At 42.2% G+C, this 26,766-nt stretch overlaps 2 protein-coding genes across 3 annotated transcripts in view; one reads left to right on the top strand and one right to left on the bottom strand.

Moving 5' to 3' along the window:
* The first annotated feature begins 312 nt into the window (after positions 1–312).
* Positions 313–11,414, top strand: pepd (peptidase D). 2 transcript variants are annotated; one of them, XM_021586531.2, is made up of 15 exons: positions 313–463; positions 2,611–2,794; positions 4,018–4,145; positions 4,298–4,361; positions 4,527–4,574; positions 4,698–4,759; positions 4,860–4,904; positions 5,700–5,775; positions 6,853–6,899; positions 8,351–8,419; positions 8,597–8,674; positions 9,632–9,780; positions 10,039–10,223; positions 10,372–10,563; positions 10,815–11,414. In XM_021586531.2, the coding sequence occupies exons 1-15, from the start codon at positions 423–425 to the stop codon at positions 10,929–10,931; spliced, it is 1,485 nt and encodes a 494-aa protein (XP_021442206.2). In that variant the 5' UTR covers positions 313–422; the 3' UTR covers positions 10,932–11,414. The 2 variants fall into 2 exon arrangements, with proteins under 2 accessions (XP_021442206.2, XP_036819723.1); XM_036963828.1 differs by lacking the exon at positions 313–463 and adding an exon at positions 2,324–2,388.
* Positions 11,415–13,981: 2,567 nt separating this feature from the next.
* LOC110506714 (thrombospondin type-1 domain-containing protein 4-like) overlaps positions 13,982–26,766 on the bottom strand; it is a 43,326-nt gene continuing 30,541 nt past the window's right edge. The window contains exons 8-18 of the mRNA XM_036964153.1: positions 21,359–21,566; positions 19,069–19,244; positions 18,851–18,941; positions 18,501–18,698; positions 18,200–18,329; positions 17,714–17,918; positions 17,119–17,292; positions 16,560–16,733; positions 16,008–16,187; positions 15,708–15,852; positions 13,982–15,439 (exon numbers count right to left, since the gene is read on the bottom strand). Of these exons, the coding sequence (XP_036820048.1) occupies positions 15,297–15,439; positions 15,708–15,852; positions 16,008–16,187; positions 16,560–16,733; positions 17,119–17,292; positions 17,714–17,918; positions 18,200–18,329; positions 18,501–18,698; positions 18,851–18,941; positions 19,069–19,244; positions 21,359–21,566 (1,824 nt within the window). The 3' untranslated portion in view covers positions 13,982–15,296. The remainder of the gene's footprint in view (positions 15,440–15,707; positions 15,853–16,007; positions 16,188–16,559; positions 16,734–17,118; positions 17,293–17,713; positions 17,919–18,199; positions 18,330–18,500; positions 18,699–18,850; positions 18,942–19,068; positions 19,245–21,358; positions 21,567–26,766) is intronic.

The raw sequence follows: 26,766 nt of genomic DNA, 5'->3' as shown, positions 1-26,766 counted from the left end.
ATAACTTGTGTGCGATAACAGACTTCTGTAGAAGTTATCAGTGAGAAAATATGTCAAGAATATTCACTGAAGAGTGACAATGAAATTGAGAATGAAATAACACCTCAAAAGTTGGTTCATAATAAAAACTAAAATCTGAACACTAGGTATATATCCAACACAAACATTTAAATATTGTGTGACGTTTACTGATTTTAAAAAAAAGTGGATTTGTAACTGAAACAACTCCCTGGGGGTTTTCTGAAAGACAGTTATAAAGACCTTGCCATGCAATACAACCCTAACATATATTTCAAGTTAGTGGATCAAATAAATGGCCATACTATTTCAAGCATCATTCGGTTCGCTTGATATTACATACTGCCGACATACATTTTGTTCAGCACTCACTTCAGCCATAATCAGCTGATCGCCACTGTCACATGACACCTCCATTCTTGAGCAACATGGCTGCACGACAGGAGTGAGTATATTCTGTTTTGTATTATTTCTGTGATTTCTCTTTCTCTTAAGCGTACTTGGCCACTGATTCTGAATTAAACAAATTATAATGCACGAATTTTTTGCTTGCTTGCTATCTGCATAAACCTGATCAATTAAGGTAACTCTCGTTACCGGAGCTAGCTGTCAAGCACAAGAAAATAGCGGCGTAGTTTTTGCAGGCTGGCAGTCAGACATCAATGAGCAACGTTGCCATTAACTAACTATGCCTGTCTGACTTTACATTTATTCGCATAATAGGCAAAAACAGGTGGTTACAGCTCCAGTTTGTGGATAATATTAGCTAGTATCTCTACAGACGGGTTGTTTCCGGAATAATTGCCAGGGACCTCACGATACGATGTTATCACGATTGGTAGTAGCACTTTTGATCACTTTTGCAGTCAAAAACAAGCTGAGATCTACCACTCAGATTATTTAAAAGCATGTAAGCCTATTCAACATTAATAAAAACAGTTCTGTAGGAATGAAGTTTGCAGCAGGCCAGAAACGTTATCGCCTCATATTGGCCACAGTATATGTGCTTGGCCTGTCAATATTGTTCTTATAAGACCATATTATATTTAAAAACTCGAGCTTTGATAACAAAATAGATCAGTTGTACCACTTGCGAGGCATAGCTGAGCATAAATTGAGAAACGTTGCTTTTTTATTTTACTGGACTGATGGTACCAGCAGAGGGTCCACCTCTCCCTGTCCCTGTTCTCTCCTTTCCTCCGGTGAGACTAGCCAGAGAGAGGACACCATCCTACCACTGATGCCAAAACTTGAGTCGCACCGCATTGCTTTTGCCTCATGCACAAATTCGTGTTCCTACTGTATGACTAGAGAAAGTGAAATATTCCTCAACGTTAAAATAGACATGACGAGCTGCTAATAATAGAAACGCAGGCCCATCGATACACTTAGCTACTAATTCATTGCAGCTGTGGCACGAGAAGTAGGGAGAAGCGCGTTTTGTAGAAGTGTTGACAGTGCAGCAATTTTTTTTAAACAAACTCATTTATAAAAACAGCAGGGCTTTTCTGTATTCTGAAAGTTTATCCCTGGTCATGGTTTTAAAAGTTATGAAATCTCACGTAGGCTAGTATCAAACTTTGCTGTGGGGTTGTGGAAGCGTTACTCGGCATGGTGATAACATTTTGAGCTATCTAATTGGCCAGCGCACTTGATTTAACGACAGCTCTTCTGGTCCGCTGGGTAGGTGGAGTTTGAAATGGTTCAGAACAGTTTGCCTACCTGGCATGCAGGGCTTCTAAATCAAGTGCACCTTCCGCCAAAAGCGCAAAGTCAAATAAATAAAGGAGCGCAAGCCTTTATCGTTGGCTTTTCTACAGCTATGTTATGTTTGGTGATCAACTAGGAATGCATAGAAGATCGACTGAAGACCACTGCTCTACTGTATCGATTTCCCCCATCCCTACAATATGTCAATGTTCCAATTGTTATTAATTAATATAGAGGTGATATGATGCATTATACTCTATCCTATCATAGCTCGTGTTTCTTGTTTAAATGTACTACATCTCTAAAACAGGAAGTGCACATTGAAACCCACTCACATGATCACAGAAGTGTTTAGACATCTTATTGTCGAGTTGACAAAATCTGAGGCAGGTTGGTGATCAACAACTCTAAGTTTAGTGACCTTTGATCATGTACATTGGTCTTTGTTGTTACTAAATCACACAAGGAAGGGAGCACTCTCCAGAGATCAAGTGTTGTCTTTACCACACACTGGGGATCATTGAAACCAGATCCATTTAGGGCAATACTGTTCTACAGTTTGTGCAAAATCATATTTTTTGTTGAGTGTAAAACTCTTTGAGTCCTAAAAATGGTCAATGTCTATGTCCTCACCACTTCTGCTAAAGTTTCACTAAAAATGTAACTTTCATAACTGTGCAGTATAATGATAAACAATGATTTGTTTTTTTTACATTGTATATTTACTAAAGGGTTTAAGTATTTTTATTGATTTATTGTTTTAGATAGAATCAGCCGAACTGAAACAAAGGCAGGCAATTGGTTTAGCTAACTGAAAATAGAAAAGTACTAGACAGTAATGTACAACATATTAACCCATTTCCCAATGCTGTCTTTCTATAGACCTGTGTATTGGCTGGGTAAAGACACCCTGAGAGTGTCAGCAGCCCTGTTTGCTGAGAACCGGCGGCGGCTGTGCCAAGGCATGAAGGCCACGGATGGGGTGGCCCCCAAGTCTGTAGTCGTGCTGCAGGGAGGGGAGCAGAAGCAGAGATACTGCACCGATACAGACATGCTCTTCAGACAGGTACATGTAAGGATCGGTGTCCCGCTAGCGGGACAACTTCCGGTGAAAATGGAGGTCGCGCAAAATTCAAATAATCATAAATATTATGGATTTTAAACATTTATGTTATAAGTGTCTTATATTGGCTGAAAGCTTAAATTCTTGTTAATATAACTGCATTGTCCGATTTACAGTAGCTATTACAGCGAAAACATGCCGTGCGATTGTTTGAGGACGGCGCCACACAAAATATTTTTCCACCAGGTTTCATAAATTCACGTGTAATGATTAAATATTCACTTACTTTTTGAAAATCTTCCTCTGATTTGCAATCCAAAGGGTCCCAGCTATAACATGTAGTGTCGTTTTGTTAGATAAAGTCCTTCTTTATATGCCAAAGAGTCTGTTGAGTTGGCGCCATCGATTTGAGTAATCCACTCGTTCAATTTGCAGAGAAATTAATCCGAAAATCTACCCCTAAACTTTGTTTCAACAAGTCAAAATACGGTTCTATTTACTCCTCAGATACCCTAAAATATAATCAAACTATAATATTTACTTTGGAAAGAAGTATGTTCAATAGGAAAGCGATTTTAGCAGGTGCGTAATGGCTCCATGACGCACGCAAACATGAATTTCCAAGACTGTGTCCCTCTCATAAAACTGTTATTTCTTATTCGTTTTTAAAGTTACAAGCCTGAAACCTTGAACATAGACTGTTGTCAGTCTGTGGAAGCCATGGGAATTGCATCCAGGGAGCTAATTTTCAATATGACCTTTCTCTTGCATTTCTAAGAGAATTGGTCTCTCCAAAAAAACAAAATTCTGGTTGGTTTTTCTTTGGATTTTCTCCTACCATATCTGTTATATTCTCCTACATTATTTTAACATTTTTACACAAACGTCAAAGTGTTTTCATTCCAATGGTACCAATTATATGCATATCCTGGCTTCAGGGCCTCAGCTACAGGCAGTTCGCTTTGGGCACGTCATTCAGGCAGGAAGTGGAGAAAAAAAGGGGCCTAGCCCTAACAGTCAGTTACAGATATGCCATTGTTTTATCCTAAAGCGACATACAGTAATAAGTGCATACATTTTCATATTGATGACCCCAGCGAGAATTGAATCCACAATCCTAGTGTTTCTCTACCAGCTGAGCCACATAGGATCACACATTGATGAGATGGATGGAGGTGTGACTGAGCAGACCCTGGCTGACTCTTTTGACTCATGTGGTTCTGTAGGAGTCCTTCTTCCATTGGGCTTTTGGAGTGACTGAAGCCGACTGCTACGGAGCCATCGATGTGGACACAGGAAAATCCATCCTCTTTGTCCCAAAGCTGCCTGAGAGCTATGCAACCTGGATGGGAGAGTGAGTCAGTGACTGTAACTCAAACTATATGTGAATGTGATCAGCCTCAGGAGACAGCCTACCACTTTCAGCATCATGGACTCACAAAGACACTCTAAGAACACTCCTTAGGCCTTTTCATTAAAAACGATTGTGTCATTGTCTATTGACAGGATCCATCCGCGGGAATACTTCAAGGAGAAATACGCAGTCGATGAGGTGCAATACACCTGTGATGTAAGTTAGTGTGTCACGTTTGCATGCACATACTGTACACCTTACCCATCTTTGTAGTGTTGTAGCTTAGCTTGTGATCTTGTAGCTTCACTTCTTTCCCTCTATTTGATAGTGTCAGTTCTCTGATCCCTCGACAATTCTGCCTTTCTGTCTGAACTCTTACAGATTGCTGATGTCTTCTCCAAGATGAAGCTTGGAGCTCTTCTCACTTTGGTATGTCCTTAATATATTCTGTTGATGCTATGACAGTGGTTTACAGTAGAAATTCATTAGATAAAGTATCATTTTAAAAGAGACGTGAAAGTGGGCCTGATAAGTATATCATGTTTCTTCCAGCGTGGACAGAACACAGATAGTGGGAGTACCTGCCGCGAAGCCTCCTTTGAAGGAATCAGCCAGTACGTTTAATTGGCATCAATTGATGTCCATTTGAAACTTTGTATTTCTAATTTATTTGGTTCAATGTTTTACCTTGATAAATATGATATGATATTTCAGATTCCAAGTGAACAACACTCTTCTGCATCCAGTCATTGTGGAATGGTAAGTACTGTATGATACTATATCCAGCTCGTAACCATTGGTTGCTGCTGCTTTTCTGTTATGTGGAACTATTTTTGTGAAACCTTATTAGTCTGTGCCTGTTTCACACTGAGTCATCTGAGGTGGTGACTGCATCTCTAATGTGAAGAGAACCATTAAGACATAAATGGTGGTAGAAACCATAACCAAGAATAGAATCAGAAAAACACCTCACTAACAATATGGTAAGAAGCTGATTTTCCTGAAAGATAAAGAGGGGAGTGTAAGGCTCCTCCAGCAGTGAGGAATGGATGAGTAATACAGGTATTATTTCTGCATTCATTATGAGCTACCAAATATAAAGCACACACATAAACACAGAGCTTTAGCTTTGATCATCAATATTTTGTTTCTGGCTGGGTGCTATAAGCCAAGCCTAGTACGTGTTTGTGCATGATGGAATTAAGCAAAAATGCCTGAGGGGGTGCGGTATATGACCGATATACCACGGCTAAGGGCTGTTCTTATGCACGCCACAATGTGGAGTGCCTGAATACACCCCTCAGCTGTGGTATATTGGCGTGGACAGAACACAGTGTATATTATATTACCACAAACCCTGAGGTGCCTTATTACTTTTATAAGCTGGTTACCAACGTTATTGAACAGTAAAAAGTAATGTTTTGTCATACCCGTGGTATATGGTCTGACATACCACGGCTTTCAGCCAATCAGCATTCAGGGCTCAAACCACCCAATTTATAATATAGAGATATACACCTGGCCTTTGACTCCTTGTTCCTTCTCTTCCTGCAGCCGGCTGACTAAGACTGACATGGAGCTGGAGGTTCTGCGATACACTAACCGGATTTCCAGTGAAGCCCATAAAGAGGTAAAATCCTGCAGGACAGACAGACATACCTGCCACAGGGGGAGAAGGAGCTCCAGATTCTGGCTCATCTCATTTGATCTGTGCATTTTGGATTTTAGGGGACCGAAAGTATTGGGACAAATTCACTTATGTGTATTAAAGTAGTCCCATATTCCTAGCACACAAGAACTACATCTAGCGTGTGACTCTTCAAACTTGTTGGATGCGTCTGCTGTTTGTTTTGGTTGAGTTTCAGATGATTTTGTGCCCAATATAAAGTAATGGTAAATCATGTATTGTGTCCTTTTGGAGTCACTTTTATTAAATAAGTAATAAGAAAATAAGAAAATGTTTCTACACACTTCTACATTCATGTGGATGTGGACCCATGATTATGAGTAGTCCTGAATCAATTGTGAATAAGATGAGTGAGAAAGTTGGACGCACAACTATCATACCTCCCAAAAAAGGCTAACCTCCCCTGTTATTTTAATGTTGGGAGGTTAGCATGTCTTGGGGGTATGATATTTGTGTGTAACTTTCTTACACATCATTATTCACAATTCATTCAGGACTATCCGTAGTCATGGTAGCATCCACATGAATGTAGAAGTGTTTAATAACATTCTCTTCTTATTTCCAATAAAAGTGACAGCAAATGCATCCAACGAGTTTCTAGAGTCACAAGCTTCATGTAATCATTGCGTACTAGGAATATGAGACCAAATACTGAATTTTTGACTTCTTTAGAACACATGTACAGTATATATGAGTTAATTTGTCCCAATAAAATGGGGGGGGGGGGGACTATGTACAAAAAGTGCTGTAATTTCTAAACAGTTCACCTGGTATGGATGGAAATACCCTCAAATTAAAGCTAGGAGTCTGCACTTTAACCAAAGTGCTGGAGTACACAGCCAAAACAACCAAAAATGTGTCAATGTCCCAATACTTTTGGAGCTCACCATGTTGTTATATCATGATTAATATATGAATATAATCAAAGCTAAAAGAATACATCTCAGTCATTATTGCCCACTTGCAGCCTTGTATATCACAGGTATAGCCAACCTGAAGTGCTGTTGTCTTTCTCCTCAGATCATGAAGCATGTGAGACCTGGACAGAAAGAATATGAAATGGAGAGGTGAGTGGAGCTTTTTATCATGAAGGGTATGCCAGCTATATTGAACTGTTTGTACCGTATAAAGGCATATTGTATGACAAAAGGCTATGTGGTGTACTATGTCCCGCCTGACCATAAAGGTGATGGTAAAACGGTATGTTCCTTATCTATCAAGGTGTGTTCCTCTGGATAAACTACATTCACAGCACGTCTGATCTGATCACTACTGAAGTCATAAGTTTTTGGACAAATTCACATAGTTTTTTCAAGTAGTCAAAAGTGTAGTATTTGGTCCCATATTCCTTGCATGCAATGACGACATCAAGCTTCTGACTAAAAACGTGTTGGATGCATTTATTATAAGTAAGAATAGAAGATGCTTCTGAACACTTCTATATTCATGTGAATGCTACCAGGATAATCGACCATCATGAATGAATCGTGAAAAAGGAAAAGGTTAGAGGCACAAATATCACCCCCCCCCCATTTTTAACCTCGTTACTGGTAATGGTGAGGGGTTAGCATGTTGTTTTGTAGCTTCTGAACAGCATCTCACTGATCGTTATTCATGATTCATTCATGATTTTTGCATTATGAAAATGTATTTAGAAGTGTTATTTATAAGAAATATCTAATCATTTTCTTTCTGTTACTATTGGGCAAAACATAATCCAAAACAAACTTCAAATGCATCCAATGAATTTGCAGAGTCACAAGTTTGATGTATTCATTGCGTGCAAGGAATATGGGACCAAATACTAAACTTTTGACTACTTTGATACACTATAAGCACATTTGTCCAAATACTTATGACTTCTTCACATGGGGGGGACAATACATGAACTGCTTTCATTTCTAAATGGTTAAACAGATACAGTATGCATGAAAATACCTTCAAATAAAAGGTGACATTCTGTACTGTCACCTCGTGTGAAACATTTGATCTCAAACGTAAAATGTTGGAGTATCGAGCCAAATGGAAAAAATGGCTTCACTGTCCAAATACATATGGAGGGGAGTGTATTTTACGATGAAGTAACAGCCACCCACTGAGCTGAATCAATTTCCTGTTTTTAGTTGGCAGCTTTTTGTGTTTTTAATTAAACCTTCATTTGGGTGGCTGAAGAATGTAAATAATCTGAACTACTATAGCAGTGCCCCTCGCCAGCCCACTATCTGACTAATTGACTGCAGAAAGAACGTGCAGCAGAGAAATATGTAATCACTGACTCAAGTCTCCAGTGAATAAACCAATAACCAAGTGAAGATGAGTCCAAATGCTTTTATTTGTACTATCCCCCAGTTAAGTATCAGGCGATGGAGATCTTCAAGGTGGGAGGTTCAGATGACTCTCTTCTTGTATTCTAGGCTAACCAATATCAAAAAGGAGGTTAACCCTTGATTACACTTCATTGTTAGAACTGTGGAGCTTCTTGTGTACGGTCACTCATGTCAGTGCTTTTCTGTTGCAGCCTGTTCCAGCACTACTGCTACTCTCATGGGGGAATGCGTCACACCTCCTACACCTGTATCTGTGGAACGTAAGGCACTTACTTCCCTTTGCTGCACACAAATGGGTTAATTTAATGGAGAACATATATGATGCGTGACATCATCCGTGTTACATTTTGACGTACAGAAATGAGGTGCTATTGTTCTATCTGACGTGTGTTCAGTGCCTCTATAATGACCTACTCGTATGCTTAAATCTTCATCAGTGGAAACAACGGCTCAGTCCTGCACTACGGCCATGCAGGAGCTCCCAATGACAAGACCATCGATGACGGAGACATGTGGTAAGTCGGCGCGATCATTTCACATGATGTGAAGTTATTCCACTCCTCAATTGTCCTTTTTGGGTTGTTTGCTTGGTTTTATTATATTCTGTGTTAATTTTGTCTTGGATTTGTATATCAAAAACACTTGCAGTGATCTGTTGTTTTGTTTAATGGAATACTGTACATCTCAGAGAGCTACACCTCCCCTGCTGTCATTAGTATAGTAGGGTTTTGTTTAATGGAATACTGTACATCTCAGAGAGCTACACCTCCCCTGCTGTCATTAGTATAGTAGGGTGTTGTTTTGTTTAATGGAATACTGTACATCTCAGAGAGCTACACCTCCCCTGCTGTCATTAGTATAGTAGGGTTTTGTTTAATGGAATACTGTACATCTCAGAGAGCTACACCTCCCCTGCTGTCATTAGTATAGTAGGGTGTTGTTTTGTTTAATGGAATACTGTACATCTCAGAGAGCTACACCTCCCCTGCTGTCATTAGTATAGTAGGGTGTTGTTTTGTTTAATGGAATACTGTACATCTCAGAGAGCTACACCTCCCCTGCTGTCATTAGTATAGTAGGGTGTTGTTTTGTTTAATGGAATACTGTACATCTCAGAGAGCTACACCTCCCTTGCTGTCATTAGTATAGTAGGGTGTTGTTTTGTTCTCACTGTCAGCTAGATCCACTGAGTGGCTCTCCCATGGAGAGCATAGCTTGGACTGGCTTTGAACATAAGTCAGGCTGCTGTGTGCATAGGGATACTGATGGAGATTTAAAGTGGCTGTGTGGAGCGCCCATGGTGACATAACATGAGCACCTTTGAAAGGCAAAAGTTGTATTCATTATGATGTACATGCTGTGAATAATTTCTCTGATTTATGTTTGGAAATAATGATGCCGGAATGGCTATAGAGCCCTTTGGTTGAGCAGTAACACTGATCTAACTGTGACGTGTGTTTTTTTTCTTGCAGTCTGTTTGACATGGGTGGAGAATACTACTGCTACTCCTCTGACATCACCTGCTCCTTCCCAGCCAATGGAAAGTTCTCTCCAGACCAGAAGGCCATCTATGAGGCTGTGCTCAAGTCATCACGGGCTGTCATGGCTGCCATTAAACCAGGTATAATCCTACTGTACACAGGCAGGACAGAGGAAGCATTCACTAAACATACAGTACATACTTAGCTTGGGCACAAGGAAGGATTATACCTTTAATATATTCATTTGTTCCATGGTTTGACTAATAGTGAGTTGTTGAAGACTGAAGACTACCACAGAACATATCCTCACCACCGGTCATTATCACCTGCATACTAGGCTGCTTTGAAACTTTTAACCTCCAATTTAAAAACCTGACTGAAGGTGTCTTGTGTTTCAGAGGTCAAGTGGACAGAGATGCACCGTCTGGCTGACCGGGTTCACCTAGAGGAGCTGGTGAAGATTGGGATCCTGCGTGGGAGTGTGGAGGACATGCTGAAGGTCCACATGGGCTCTGTCTTCATGCCCCACGGCCTGGGACACCTGCTGGGCATCGACGTGCACGACGTGGGCGGATACCCAGAGGTCAGTACCAGAGAGATAGATACAGTATTCTATTCATCAATGGTCAGTGCTACAGGAAGTTCTAAATACACTTCCAAAAAGACATGTCTCTCTTTCCTTCTAGACAAAGCTAACGTCCGTGTCATGCCGCTTGTTCTTGGTTACACAGGGTATTGAGCGGGTCAACGAGCCCGGTCTGAAGAGCTTGAGGATGGGCCGTCTGGTGCAGGAACGCATGGTCCTGACTGTGGAGCCTGGTATCTACTTCATCAACCACCTGCTGGACCAGGCCTTGGCCAACCCAGCCCAGAGCTGCTTCATCAACAATGAAGTGCTGACCCGCTTCCGCAGCTTTGGAGGGGTACGTTTACCTATCCACAGACAGTTTGTACTCATTAGTGTGCTGGTTTTACTGTCAATGTCAACCACCCAAAGCTTACACATAGAAACCCCTTTGTCTCAATCTACTCCATGGCAGCAAATAATATACACATTATGCTGTTCTGTTAAGTCTTCTGCTATACCTGCTTCCCCTGATTATTATCTGCTGTTGATTATTAACCTTGCCTCTGACCCTCATGTGTCTTCCTGGATATTTCCTCCTCTCTCCAGGTGCGTATTGAGGACGACATTGCAGTGACTGCCAGCGGAATGGAGCTGCTCACCTGTGTCCCTCGTACAGTGGAGGAGATTGAGGCTTTCATGGCCGACCGTGGAAAATCCTTCTAAATAATGTCGCACATATCCAAGCTGATCTAACCAAATGGTATTTTCACTCCTAATTGTGGAGAGAATATCTGTTTTCTGATGTAAGAGATGCAGTTTCTCTAATATCTTGCCAGTCTACATAATGCCATATATAATCAATAATGGATGCATTAGATGCAGAACATTTCAATCTAGAAAGGTGTCTGTTTAATCTCAGTGAATGCAGTATCAGTAGCATAACACACTAATAAACAAGTGCAGGTTAAACTACCTATACTATTTGAAGCTCTTAGTGATAAAGATGATTATTGTGAAAATGCAGTGAATTAAACAGCTGTGGCCATCTTGCCGTGTAAAAACAGTGACGGTTGACAATATTTCAGTGCCTAGTTAATTGCTTTATGACTGTGCGTAATAGACTTTATTTTCTTGGACGTTTATACAATTCTCATAAAATACAGTGCAATTGAAGTAAATAAACCCCTCAACTTGCAGTTTTGCGTTCTGTGACATTTGTAGAGTGTGCTTCCAGTTGTAAATGCCAGTGATCATAGTGTCATGGAACAGTGGGTTGGTTTACTACAACTGTGTAGTAATACTGCCAGTCTTCACTAGATGGGGTCCTTAAGTCATTGTGAAGTTCATGTAGCTCTGGTAAGAAGAGTTGCCTTGTATTGATGCCCTTATTTGTTACAGATTTGATTCACACCACCAGTGAACTGGTGTTAAAATAAATGGAATGACTACAAATATGCACTAAATAAGTATAAACACATTTATTTACCTATTCTCTCCAAAACAGTGTCAATCAAACCTTTCCCATTTCAATTATGAAGTAGTGTACATTGCAGATGTTTGCATTAGAATTCCAAATACTAAAGTATAGCATTTCAGTCATACACCATGTCTCTGATTTAAAAATATATTTTTTAAAAGAGAGCAAGATGGTGTTAAATCATTAAACTTAAATACTTGGCAGTTGGCAAATTCAGTTAATTCCCTTTAACTCAAAGTTGCATTGAATACACTGTATTATCATGTTTTTAGCTATTGAGTCCATCCCAGACGTAACATCTGATTACACACACAATACATACAGGATGAGAATCCTCAAAACCTTTTCTTACAGTGAACGTTACTAGGATGGATGCAATCAAAAGGGAACTCCTTGCTCTTGAGGTACAATACAGGATAAAGGACAAAATAATGGGGCATAATGCTTTACTGGCATGGTCAATTTATCACCTTTGTTTAGATGTTTACCAGGCCTACATGAGTAACAGTTTCAATTTAATCAAATGTACTTTTTAACATTTTTATTATTTGTGAAACTTGTGGTACATTACTGCAGTTATAAAGTGTCATGAATAATCCAGTATCCTTTTAGTGAATTAATGTTTCTATTTTCCCATGAGCATAGAAATGTACAATGGTGTAATCTTTTTATCTCACGCAAATGTAGTAGTTATTTTACCTTCTCTTTAAGAAGTATAGCGTTCTAGAATTTCTAACCATCTGCTTTAACCATCCAGTGGGCTCTGGAATGCCTACATCCCTTTCCTAGGCAGCGATTGGTGGAGAGGTAACAGACGTTTTAACCCTGCAGCCAAAAGGGGCCACTGGTGCCGATAAACCAGCGCCCTCCCTGGGGACCCCAATAAATAAATGGAGGGCTTTCTGCTCTGTTCAGTCACTGGGAGGACCTGCTGAATTTCCTTCAGTTCAGCAACTTCTTCACTCACTCACTTACACACCACCTCATTCCAGGGTTTTTCTTTATTTTTACTATTTTCTACATTGTTGAATAATAGTGAAGACATCAAAACAACACATCAAATCATGCAGTAACCAAAAAAGTGTTAAACAAATCAAAATATTTTTTATTTGAGATTCAACAAAGTAGCCACCCTTTGCCTTGACAGATGTGCACACATTTGGCATTCTCTCAACCAGCTTCATGAGGTAGTCACCTTGAATGCATTTCAATTAACAGGTGTGCCTTGTTAACTTGTGGAATGTCTTTCCTTCTTAATGCGTTTGAGCCAATCAGTTGTGTTGTGACAAGGTACATGTACAGTAGGGGTGGTATACAGAAGATAGCCCAATTTGGTAAAAGACCAAGTCCATATTATGGCAAGAATAGCTCAAATAAGGAAAGAGAAATGACAGTCCATTATTACTTTAAAACACAAAGGTCTGTCAAGAACTTTGAAAGATTCTTCAAGTGCTCTCGCAAAAATCAGCAAGCGCTTTGATGAGACTTGACTCTCATGAGGACCGCCACAGGAAAGGAAGACCCAGTGTTACCTCTGCTGCAGAGGATAAGTTCATTAGAGTTACCAGCCTCAAAAATTGCAGCCCAAATAAATGCTTCACAGAGTTCAAGTCACATCTCAACATCAGAGGAGACTATGTGAATCAGGCCTTCATGGTGTAATTGCTGCAAAGAAACCACTAAAAGACACCAATAGAAGAAATTTGGAATATGGACATTAGACTGGTGGAAATCTGTGCTTTGATCTGATGAGTAATTTTGAAATGCGGAGTAGGTGAACGAATGATTACCGCATGTGTGGTTCCCACCGTGAAGCATGGAGGAGGAGGTGTGGGGGTGCTTTGCTGGTGACACTGATTTATTTATAATTCAAGGCACACTTAACCAGCATGGTTACCACAGCATTCTGCAGCGATACACTATCCCATCTGGTTTGCGCTTAGTGGAACTATCTTTTTTACTACAGGACAATGACCCAACACACCTCCAGGCTGTGTAAGGGCTATTTTACCAAGAAGGAGAGTGATGGAGTGCTGCATCAGATGACCTGGCCTCCACAAGCAACCCAATTGAGATAGTTTGGGATGAGTTCGACCGCAGAGTGAAGGAAAAGCAACCAACAAGTGCTCAGCATATGTGGGAACTCCTTCAAGAGTGTTGGAAAAGCATTCCAGGTGAAGCTGGTTGAGAGAATACCAAGAATGCAAAGTTGTCATCAAGGCAAAATGTGGCTGTTTGAAGAATCTAAAATGTATTTTGATTTGTTTAACCTTTTTTTGGTTACTACATGATTCCTTGTAAAATTTCATAGTTTTGATGTCTTCCCTATTATTCTAGTGTCGAAAATAGTAAAAATAAAAAACCCTTGAATGAGTAGGTGTGTCAACTTTTGACTGGTTCTGTATATACACAGTACATACACGCAGCAGTGATGCAAAATATATGATACACTACAACAACACATTAACATTTTAGAGCTTAATTTGTTAGAGGGTTGCTGTGTAAAACTGGTGAGCTGTCACATAAAAACACTTTTCAACTTAAGTTGTCTTAGCACCATAACTTGGGGCTCTATTCAATCCGTATCGCAGAAGTTCAGCGTTACAGCGTGTTTGAAACTTAAAGGCAATGTTCCATATTAGTGGAGACTGCATCACGGTAAACACTGCATATGTTGGCTCAATCAGAAATTACCTTAACATTTATATTGCACCATCTGTAACGCTTCACCGGTACAGATTAAATAGAGCCATAGATCTGGACTGAGCAATTACTGTTTGACACGTCCTCCTGTGAAATAGTGAAATCTTTGGTCAACTAAACTGCAGTGTAGGAGAGTATTGAATAGAGCCCTCATGATACGTAATTGGGGATGATTTAAGAGCAAGCTTGGGCAACTTAATACTACATGTAGTTAATTAGATCATAAATATTGTGGATTTTAGAGCACAAAGAAGCTTATTAAAATGTGTACAGTCTATACATTATGCAAAACAAACAATCCCGCTTTCCTTTCATACTGTAGCTTCCTCTCTTTTAATGTAATCCAAGAGAGCCATGGTAGTCAAGAGTCTCATCACAGATGGGGTAGCAGTTTATTTTGTCAACGTTTCGGCCAAAGACCTTTTTCAAGACCTTAATCCATTCAGGTGAATGGCAGCGGCAAACTGCTTCCCGTGAAACACAATATTAACCCAGACGGGAACTTTTATTGCAGGGGATTCTGGTTACAGTCCATAAAGTGGTTCCAGATTCTTCGGTTTGGTGTCCTGTCTATCATCTCGCCTCACCAGAGCTCCTCCACTCATAGCCCTGTTAAACGTGTCCTTCAAAACCATCCTCCACGAACCATTCAGTTTCACGTATTGCCCATTGGCAATCTCCTCACATGCCAAAAACAAGTTGGGCTTTCACTTCCTTTCTTTGCAGTCTTTCAGTTTTTCAGTCTGTAGTTTCAGCACTCATATTATAGTGTCCAGTCAGTGTCCACCCAGAGTCAGGTTCTAGGCTGTCCTCTCCACTGTGGGTCAGTGTGTTTGGCCCAGGGACTGAGGGCCTGCTCTGGGCACTGTGTCAGGCCCCCTAGAGGTCTGAGGCCTGGGGAGAGGGGGCTAGCTGAGTGCCCTGTGTTGTGACTGTCTGTGGGCCACTCGTGTGCAGGAGGCACAGCAGGTTGTCTTGTAGTAGTCATACACACAGAGACGTGCCTGGACCACCACATTGCAGTTGAAATACTTGTCTCGACAGTTCTCGTCTGAAAAACAATCATAACATCGAAAGTCAGTGATGATCAGTGATTTTAAGTTTTAGAAAACTTTAAGTATTTTTCACAAGTTTTCTGTATGGAATAAGATCTTCATAAATGTTGAACCATTTCAGACTAAAATCCCATCTAACCCTCATTAAAACTGTCTGACAGTAGTTAGGACCAGACATGCCATCATTAACCAATCCAACTGTATGACATTCCAGCGGAGGTGCCTTGGCCCCAGATCCATGTTTACTACACAGTAGTAACTGACCTATGTGTGGGACGCAGGGCTCTGGGTTGCACTCCTCTCTCTCCACTGGTTTCAGCTCCTCCTCACAGCGCTCACTGGAAAGCATGTCATCAGACAGACAGCGCACCTCCCTCACACGGAAGCCCCCCTCACACGTCTTAGAACACTGCAGGGACAGAGAATACAGTGCAAACCACACTCTCCCTTTCTTCAATTACACTTTCAAGAGAGTGTATTTCACAACTCCACATAAAAGCGTGTGTCTGTTTTTTCATGTGTGAGTGCACGCATGTGTGGGCATGTGCGTGTACAGTTACTCACAGCGCTCCAGTCTGTGTGGTACCACTTGGCCCCGCAGGACTTTAGGTGGCAGCTCTGCTGATTAAGAGGCTTGTCTAGAGAAGAACATTCGTAGGGCGGCATTACATTGAACCCCTCGTCTGACTTCATCAGACACACCACTGCCCTCTGCTGGCTGCCAGAGCCACACTCCGTTGAACACTGGGGGAAGGAGAAAATACCATAGGTAATACTACACATGGGCATGACATGAGGCATCTGAACTGTTTCAACATGTTTAGTTTTTTTATTTAAAAAAAGAAAAAGGCATCACTGGCTCAGTTGATTGGCCGACCTGAGTTATAGAAGGTACACCTTACTTACAGGGCTGGTTTCCCGGACAGAGATTAAGCCTTGTCCTGAACTAAAAAGCTATTTCAAATGGAAATAATGGACAATGGATTTGTAACATCTGAGTGTTCCTCTTTACAACACTGACATGAGACATCAGCAAAAATGTAAGATATGGATAGGAGACATCTGTAAAATCAGCAGCAAACAAGCCCAGTTTGACCCCGTGTTGTCCTGTCTTACCTGACTCCAGGGGGCTGTAAACCACTCGATGCGACTCTCACAGGGGCCGTGATTACAGACCTGAGAGTCAGTGGGGCGCTCATGGCCACACCCCTCCAGAGGCAAGCTGCTGATGTGATTGGTCAGGCACAGTACGCCTCGGGTCCGCACACCCATCCCACACTCAGCAGAACACTACAGAGAGCAAAGACATGGTAAGTGACAATACAAACAGTTGACCTATGCCTTGATTCAATCCGATCAGTGGCAGATCCGTGTATAGTGCACTTGACATTCAAAGGTAATTTCCAATTGAGCCGGCATATGCAGCGTTTACTGGGAATGTGGAACATTGCATTTAAAAAGTGCAAAGCTGACAAAACGCCAACTGATTGGATCCCGGCCCTAGTATCACCCCCATTTTTAACACTAGCATCAAGTCAATTTGTATTCAATTATAATCTTGCATCTATAATACTGTAGTAGATCAATCAAGTTCAACAATTACTACAGTATTAGGTTAGAAAAGTGTTAGACAGTGATCTTGAGAGTCCATGTCCTCAGTCCTACACATACATACCTTATTCCCCCACTCAGTGAAGAACCAACTTTTAGCACAGGGCCCCATGTCACAGTTCTCATTGTCACTGGGTCGCAGCTTCATGTTGCACTCCTCGTCCGACACAAAGTCTCCCACGTTGCTGACACAGTGCACCTCCCTGGTCCTCTGGCCCACGCCACAGGGAACATAGCACTGGGGAAACACAGGAGGGACAGTAAAAATACTATAGGGGTAGTTTTCAGGTCATCTCACAGTGTAAATAATGGTCAGTTCTCTCTGATGAATGTAATCTGTTGTCTGTGAAAACAACTGGGAAAATGCTCCATAGAATACTTGCTTGGGTTTCATTTCTGATAAGGAATGCTAGCAACTTTCGAGGAATGATAACATTTATCTAATTGGGGTTCATGTACTTTCTGATACATTCTTCTAATACAGTATGTTAAATCTTGTAGTACTTGGAACGTTTGATTGAGCCTCAGATGGGTGGGGTAAGTTTACACTTTTAACACTACTCTAATAGTTCCATGCGCCGAGCAAGCTCAAACAAGTGCAGCTAAAGTATTTGAAACAAATACTATTTGAAGCATATTGATTGACAGCTGTCACTCACTGCGCTCCACTCGGTTTGTATCTGCCACTCGCTGCAGATTTTCAGCTGGCAGGTGCTGGTGGTCTCGGGCTGCTCCAGGTGGCGGCAGCGGCTGGTGTGGACGTTGAGGGTCCGGTTGGCATACACCTGCCTGCACAAGACCTGGCGGTGCTGCATACCCAGGCCACATGTCTTACTGCACTCCGACCACTCACCAATGTCCCAGCTGCACAGTAGGACACACAAGGCCCCACATTCAGAAGGACACAATAGCTATGTGGTACCAACATAGCTAATAAAACATGTGGTCAATTGTCCAATTAGATTCTAATTATGATCTAATTATTAGACTATAAAGAGGACGGGTCAGGAACTTTTCATGAAGAATATAGAAATCTGGGTCCTATGAGTTCTGCTAAAGCTCTGTGTATGTATTGAATCAGTGTGTGTAATGTCTAAGAGCCCTGTATGTAATGTAAGTGTGGTTGAGACAGAGGGGTCTCTCACAAGGCAGGGCAGGACTGAAGGTTGCAGGGCTCTTCCTGTGAACTGGGCCTGGTGCTGCTGTCACACTGGTTCTCTGGTACCTGCTCATGGCTCAGTCTGTGGACACAGCGGAAGATGGTGTACCTGCTACCTGAAAACCAATACACAGGAGAGCATTAGATGTTCATGCCTCAATACTGCATCGTCACTACTCACTGTGGGAATCTGTTAAACCTAGTTGATCAACTAGTATCAATCATAGCATCAGAGGTTGAGAACTTTTGGGGCTTCAGTTCAGACAAAGATACATGCCATGTCTTACCTCTGCCACAGGAGGCGCTACATTCTGTTGCCCCAGACAGTTTCCAGTTGTATTCTCTCTGACGTCTGGGTGGCAGGACTGCTGGCACCTGGTTGTTGGGTACCTGGGGAGGGTACTTGCCCCCTCCGGCTGGATCGTACCCATCCTGGTTGGGGTTGCCCCGGTGATCATTCCCACTTTGCCCATACAGAGTGTTCCCTGGGAGATCGAACATGGTATTTCAGCCAACAAAACCAGGGGAAAACTCACAGTCATTGAGATGCTTGTCGACCCCCTCCCTTTGTGGACTAAGAGTTCATTTAGGCCATACAGTCCCAGTCAGATGCATCAGTAACTATGGGGAGCCTCACCTCCAGGTCTGTGGTTGGGGTGCTGTGGAGGGTTGTCAGAGGGAAGGATGAATTCAAAGCTCACTCCTGGGTTGGGCTGCTGGTAGATCACCTGAGGACAAAAAAATTCTTCAGTGAACAAGTTAATTACAACTTAATGTGCCAGTGTAAACTGCCAGAGACATATGTGCCAATATGAGCTACATTTTACTGTACATACAAGTTGACTGATTACATACATAAACATCCAGGATCTCATTGGTTGGCCCCTCAGCCAGGAAGGACTCCCCGGCGGTGCTGGTGACCTCATTTGGTCGTCGGTAGGTGAACATGGTGCCCACCCCCTCATACTCCCCTGGCCGGTCAATGGCCCAGTTCCCATTGATGATGGAGCGACCTGAGCGGCTTTTCAGAGCTGCAGACAGACCATGAGTTGATGGTTGACCGTTAATAAAACTGCACCCAAAAACAATATTTTGGTATTTCTTCCATTAGTCCCAAAATGTTTTGCTTGCCAGCACTCAAGTTTTCAGGTATGTAACTTTTCTGTAATGTTTTTCAGATGGCCTGTTGCCCTAACCATGGAATTCTCCAAACTGGCTGTAGAGTTGAGAGATTCAGCTACACAATTAACATAAAACTATGCCAGCTTTTTACTAACAGGTTTGCTCATTTACAAAAGACAGCTTTTTTTTCTGAGGATTTTTGTATTTTGAAAGGAGTGAGCTATTTTTCTTTAAATGCTGAACATTAGACAAGTAACATTAAGACTACTGAATATAAGAGTGTTTGGACAACTTAAAGCACATATTAGGCATGCAGAAATAAACTAGAACAGAAGTCTGTTGAGGAGAGTGGGGCAAACATCAGGGGATAATGGTAATGATAAGTAGTTCCATAGAAGAATCCTCAGTCCTGTTTATCCCCAGGATGTTGCATCACAGCACGCTTTTACCCACTGATATATGAACTCTTCCAACAACAACGCCAAACGACGCAGGAACAACAGTCACAGAAAGGAGCCATTGTTCACGCATACTCTACATTTCCTGCTTAGGTGCTTACTCACTGAGTAAGTATTGTGTATGGGTTGAGTGGGGACTCATATAAAAAAAGCAAGGCATAACTTGGCACCCCCAGTTAGTAGTTTTGACTTAGAAAGGTAGTTTCAAAGTAGGTTTCATCGCTGTGTTCAGTCAGTAGTGGTGGTTTTCTAGGCAGCAGTGAAATTCCTCACCTTAATTAAAAAGGATGGGAAGGCTAGAGGAAAGGGTCCTCTAATGAAAGCTTGTTTATATACTTTCCCCTGAGGGGAGCAGCCAGGCCAGGCGAGGGAAGGAAGGGAGTTTCTCTCTCTCTCTCTCTCTCTCTCTCTCTCTCTCTCTCTCTCTCTCTCTCTCTCTCTCTCTCTCTCTCTCTCTCTCTCTCTCTCTCTCTCTCTCTCTCTCTCTCTCTCTCTCTCTCTCTCTCTCTCTCTCTCTCTCTCTCTCTCTCTCTCTCTCTCTCTCTCTCTCTCTCTCTCTCTCTCTCTCTCTCTCTCTCTCTCTCTCTCTCTCTCTCTCTCTCTCTCTCTCTCTCTCTCTCTCTCTCTCTCTCTCTCTCTCTCTCTCTCTCTCTCTCTCTCTCTCTCTCTCTCTCTCTCTCTCTCTCTCTCTCTCTCTCTCTCTCTCTCTCTCTCTCTCTCTCTCTCTCTCTCTCTCTCTCTCTCTCTCTCTCTCTCTCTCTCTCTCTCTCTCTCTCTCTCTCTCTCTCTCTCTCTCTCTCTCTCTCTCTCTCTAAAACACAATAGACCCACTTCTGTGTCACACTGTTATGCTCATATAAAGACAAGATCTATTCAATTAATTAAATAAAAGTTTGTAACCAGAAGTGCACTGTGTGGTTACTTACTACTGACAACATAGAAATGCTCACATCCAAAATTCCAGAAAAATCCCTCCTGCTCTGTATTTGAGCTGCCTTTTAATTAAATGAATCAAATCAATTTAAGAAGCAGCTGTTCCCTGCTGCCTGATACCAGGCTCACAGCACGGATGTAGCAAGACATGGCCTAAATTATATTTCAAAAATAGCTACTGCTGTCAGATGTTTTATAACCTGAAGCTTATCTTTAAATTGTGACTTTTTATTAGTACTGTTAATGTAATATGAAACATAATCTAACGTGGTCGAAGGGAAAACCTAAAATTGTTATTGCATGTGTCATAGCTCATGGGTCTGATTCAGACAGAGATGTATGGAGCCTTAAAGGGCCGTGGATAAAGAGCTGGTAACTCTGTAGTTAAACAGAGGTGGTTTGGAACCATGCTTGTGTGTTGAGTAACCTTGCCTCAGACATGAAGACTCCCAAGCCACCCACTGGGCATATCAACATTGTTTCCTCATCATTTCAATGAAATTACATTGAACCAACATGGAATAGACATTGAATTGACATCTGTACCCAGTGGGTAATGTCTAGGCTTTAGCTCAGCAGGCTAACACATTCTGACCCGGTTTAAAACACTGGTCAGTCACAGTCCTACTCACCCAGGTAATTCCTGCTCTTCACCGTCTCGGTGACGTTGATCTTGGTGGCTCCCTCTGGGATCTCCACTATCTTGTGGTAGCCCACCTTGTTCAGGCTGTGCTGCTGGAAGAGCCCTGACACCAGTTTACAGGCCGTGTTGTCCCCGCCACACACCCCACACTTGTCCATCACCTTGCCTGAGCCCAGGTACTCATCGCAGCCCAGACTCTGTCAGAGAGAGAGAAGGAGGTTAAAGGAGGGGACAGAAGACATGTATTGCACCTCACTAATCAATACCAGTACATTACAAACAGTACAGTACGATTTTTGTTGTAAGCAGAGGGACTGTATGATTTTTGAGGTGAAGCAATGTTCAACTGTTGAGCTACTGAGACATCTATTTTAACAGGCAACTGTTTTACCACTGAAGTGCATGGAAAAGTAAATAACATGAGCAACCTCATTAATCAAGTAAAGAGGGGAGAATGAGAGATAATAAACCAAAGCCTATCCAGCATATTCATAAACAAACCCATGTTATTTCACCTCTCTAATTCGATGACCTGCTGCACATAATTAACTACCATAACACAACAACCAATTAGCCTGAGCCGGCTTCATTCCAACAACAGGCATATTCTTGGCATGATGCTAGAGTAGTAATGGCTCCCAAAGCAAATCCTCGGGGGTGTTAGCTTTCTCTGTCACATTGGCACTCATAAATTACAGGAAGCCTGGATAAGGTTAGTATAGAACACTCAAATCAGCAGTCGATAAATCCAGCCAATCCAGACATAAAAGTAGCTCGCTGTGTGAACATGTGCTGCAGGCAGGGGCCTGGTTGGGACTGATCCCAGCAGGTCACCGTATTTCTATAACTGCAGACCCCTGGGCAGTGGAGAGTCACCACTCGAACCTCGAACCGAACAACCAAGGGAGGGGTCAGCAGGGGACAAAACAACTGTTTTGTTTTAATGACACAAAGCTCCTCTGTGATTGGACGGTTGCCAACGTTAGTCTCTAGTAAGTCAGTATCTCTCAGGGAACGTTACGTTCAGCAGTCCAGTCAATAATCCCCCCCATTCCTAGACAAAACCCTGTCACAAACAATTTCCTCCCAATCCCAAACCAGGACTAATGGGGATCTTGCCTTGCTAAACCGGCGTATTTTCTCAGACCAACTGTATATATTATGTCCCAACATTCATAAAAAATATTACACAACATGTTTTGTGTGGTCCTTAAGCACGGGACATAACTAGGCTTACATAGAATAATCACACAAACAAATGAAGAGCAGTCTACAGTGGTAATTAAAAAGGGTTTTGCTGTAGATTCATGCTCTCTCAGCGGACTTAGTTCTTCCTGGAGCTGCAGTAAGACAGTCAGCTGCAGGCTGGTTGCAGGCTGGGACATGGGGCTGGAACAGGGGAGATGGTAGCCAGGCCTGGGCTAGGGGTGGACTGAGGAGATTGGGGTAGGCTCAGGAGACAGAAGCCTGGCACTCGCCCACCCATTGCAGCGAGGTCTGCATTGGGCCAACACTCCACCCAGGCCAAAACAAATACACACCACCTCCTTCTATACAGGAAATAAGCGATGAGAGAGGGAATAGCAAACTAAGAGCCCTGAGAAATGACCGAACAGGGTAAATGTTATATTAGCCTATGTGGAATTATGGATACATACTGTAGCCTATAGGCACTCAAATGTAAGAATGGTATATGATGAAAACCAGATTGTTCCATATGAGTTTACACATTTTATTTTCATACATCACATATACAGTATGCAAGGCTATCACAAAAAAATTGGGATACTAAGTGAGTGGTATCGGTCTTCTCAATTTTCACCATAAAACACCCTGACTTTAAGCAACAACATTATCACAGATATCATTTCAATGTTTAGCCTTAATCCCAGGAGAAAGAAAACTGTTCCTTCCTTCCCCTCATAAACTACAGCTTGACAAGCTTGGCGAGTAATGGCTATCTGTGGCCATTTTCCAGAGAAAAGCTCTGAATCACTGTGTGTTAACGTGTGAATGGAGAGTCACATAATTTATTACCTGTAATCTGAGTCATCCGTCAATGTATGAAATATCATGTGACTAAGAGGCGTCAGTAGTGTTTTTAGAAAAATTGTGCAATAAGGTTTTCCAAGCCTTTTAATATGGTAAAATGGCTTAGGGCATGGGACCTATACAGGAAGCATTGAAGTGTGTGGGTATTATTTGATATCAAATAGTTTCACTGTTAATATACAGTATATCTTTCAAATCATAAACTGTCAAAACAGACTTTGGAGAACAGATGATACCCCATGCAAAACAGTGAAGCCAGCAGTCATTTGTTTCCCAAACCTGAAAACAGTCATCCAGGCTGTCCTTGATACATCAAATATAAAAGGTCCTGCATCACGAATCCATCAAAATGAGGTGTCTCACTGAACCAAGTTTGGAGGGATCCTAGTTTTCCCTTTCAAGGGGATTCACAGTGTTTAAGTACTCAATTTATTAAGAGACCACATCATTGCATTTTTCTAATCTGCTCTCTGTGGGTGGTTTATAATTATGCTTGGCACTGGACGACATCCCCTTTCAGTAGCACTATAATGGGCCTTTAAATGTCACTAAAATCCACCTCATCTGGAAATGGTTAGACGTGTCAGGATGGTAGTCAACTACCAGTCAAAGTGAGGAACGTCGGATGAAAACAACATTAGCCTTCCAATAAACCCCAGCAGTACTTTTCCAGATACAATAGATGTAAGGTCTTGTGCTTTTAGGAATTGGCTTGTCATGATATGGATAATAATCCCTTGCTGAGTTTAATTGAATTGAATTTATGAAATTCTACACAACTGAACCAGCAGACTATCGGTCTCTTGCCATCATACCAGTAACCACTTTATAACAAAAGTTTGAGTTTGCATTTATAAGGTTATTAGATACCCTTGAACTACAGTCTCACTATGATGGTAAAGCTATCCCAATTTCAAGCATGTCCTCAGCTGTGCACAGAGGCGCCTCTTCTCAGAAATCAAGGTTTGGGAGCTTTAAAATAAGTGCCTAATGCACTTTAATTGAGTGGGTAAAGAAGGAATGAAAACCAACATTTATTTCATTACAAACATGCACAAACTGTCAATAAACAGTTGCAAAGACACTCCATGTCACTTGATCCTTTTCCCACAGGCTTGGCGCAGGTTACACTTGCCTTGCAATAATGTTGCTTTTAACTGTGTGGGGGGCCTTGGTTTGTGGTTTCCCACAAGGAATGAATATGAATATGAAAATGAGTGGTCACGGTGACTTTATGCTGGAGTCAACAGGAATGTTGGAAACATCTTACAGTCCTTAAGTCGACCAGCCTCCATCTTCTTTGACTGTAAAGACTTCGGGCTAGATTCTATTAGATCTGCGCTAGTCAACACCCGCATAGCGATTGTTTTGGCGGTGTTGTTGATAGAAATACGTTAGAGCTGTCAGATCCACAAGCGGCTCCTTGCGTTAGCTTATCGTGGCAACAAAATCACCCAATTTTATAATCCGACAAATCACATGCAGCCACATTACAAGTTCTAACACTCAAATGTGTGATGTTGTTTTGTCTACACCTCGATTAGACGGATAGACTATAACCCCCCCCCCCCCATTCAAATTCAAATGAAAACATGCATTAGAAGCCTACAGTTTCTATCGCCGTTTTGAACTTCTAATGCAGTGGGGATAATAAGGAAGGGAGTGGTTTGTGACACATGAGCAGCCACTCACCTATTTGTCAGCTCACACCACAGTTACACCTCCAACACCACCAAAACATCTGCTATGCGTATGTCTGCCAACGCCGGTTAACACTAGTTCTGACTGAATCGAGGCCTTCATCCACCCCATCTTCTGTAAAGGAAGTTATAGATGTGGTGGAAAAAGTCATCAGTGGACTGACTGCTAGGGTTTCTCACAGGCGTGGGACTGTGACCCTGGGTTTAAATGGAGAGTGTTTGTGAGTGGATGTTTAGACAGAGAAATACACTAATGACAACGAGATTTAAGCTAACGAGTGATTGACATTAACATGTGCAGACGGCTGTACTGTATAGGCCTATCAGGGAGCACTATGGTGCACAAATACATCCAGATTCATGCAGCTGTTTCAGGAGCCCCATCTACACAAATGATCCATTATCAACCACACACTCTGCATATCAGGGACTCCAGACACTTTTATTCAGTCATTGCTGTAACTGATCCTAGACCATAACTCTTCTGATCTCTGATATGTCCATGGCTTGAGGTCAGAATGTACTTGGGTCTTGTCAGAGCTTAGACTAGAGCTTAGACTGGGTGCCATGCCAGACCCACCAGCCTAGAAACCACCAGGGAGTCAGGAAGGTAGATCGCTCAATGAGTCCCTGAGAGAGTACCAAGACTGCTCACTGTATACATGATCCTAAACTCAGCAACAAAAGAAACGTCCCTTTTTCAGGACCCTGTCTTTCAAAGATAATTTGTAAAAATCCAAATAACTTCACAGATCCTCATTGTAAAGGGTTTAAACACTGTTTCTCATGCTCATGCCATAAACAATTAATGAACCTGCACCCGTGGAATGGTCATTAAGACACTAACAGCTTACAGATGGTAGGCAAATAAGGTCACAGTTATGAAAGCTTAGGACACTAAATAGGCCTTTCTACTGACTCTGAAAAACACCAAAAGAAAGATGCCCAGAGTCCCTGCTCATCTGAGTGAACGTGCCTTAGGCATGCTGCAAGGAGGCATGAGGACAGCAGATGTGGCCAGGGCAATGAATTGCTATGTCCGTTCTGTGAGATGCCTAAGACAGAGCTACAGGGAGACAAGTTTGACAGCTGATCGTCCTCGCAGTTGCAGACCACGTGTAACAACACCTGCACAGAATAGGTACATCCGAACGTCACACCTGGGGGACAGGTACAGGATGGCAACAACAACTGCCCCAGTTACACCAGGAACGCACAAACCTTCCATCAGTGCTCAGAGTCCACAATAGGCTGAGAGAGGCTGGACTGGGGGCTTGTAGGCCTGTTGTAAGGCAGGTCCACAACAGACATCACCGGCAACAACGTCTCCTATGGGCACAAACCCACCATCACTGGACCAGACAGGATTGGCAAAAAGGAGTCACGGTTCTCTCTCACCAGCGGTGATGGTCGGATTTGTGTTTATCGTCAAAGGAATGAGCGTTACACCGAGGCCTGTACTCTGGAGCAGGATCGATTTGGATGTGGAGGGTCTGTCATGGTCTGGGGCGGTGTGTCACAGCATCATCGGACTGAGCGTGTTGTCATTGCAGGCAATCTCAACGCTGTGCGTTACAGGGAAGACATCCTCCTCCCTCATGTGGTACCCTTCCTGCAGGCTCATCCTGACACGACCCTCCAGCAT

This window comes from Oncorhynchus mykiss, chromosome 26 (genome assembly GCF_013265735.2).
Source record: "Oncorhynchus mykiss isolate Arlee chromosome 26, USDA_OmykA_1.1, whole genome shotgun sequence".
Classification (NCBI taxonomy): Eukaryota; Metazoa; Chordata; class Actinopteri; order Salmoniformes; family Salmonidae; genus Oncorhynchus; species Oncorhynchus mykiss.
The sequence above is the reverse complement of the archived record's forward strand: the minus strand, read 5'-3'. Positions and strand labels throughout refer to the sequence as shown.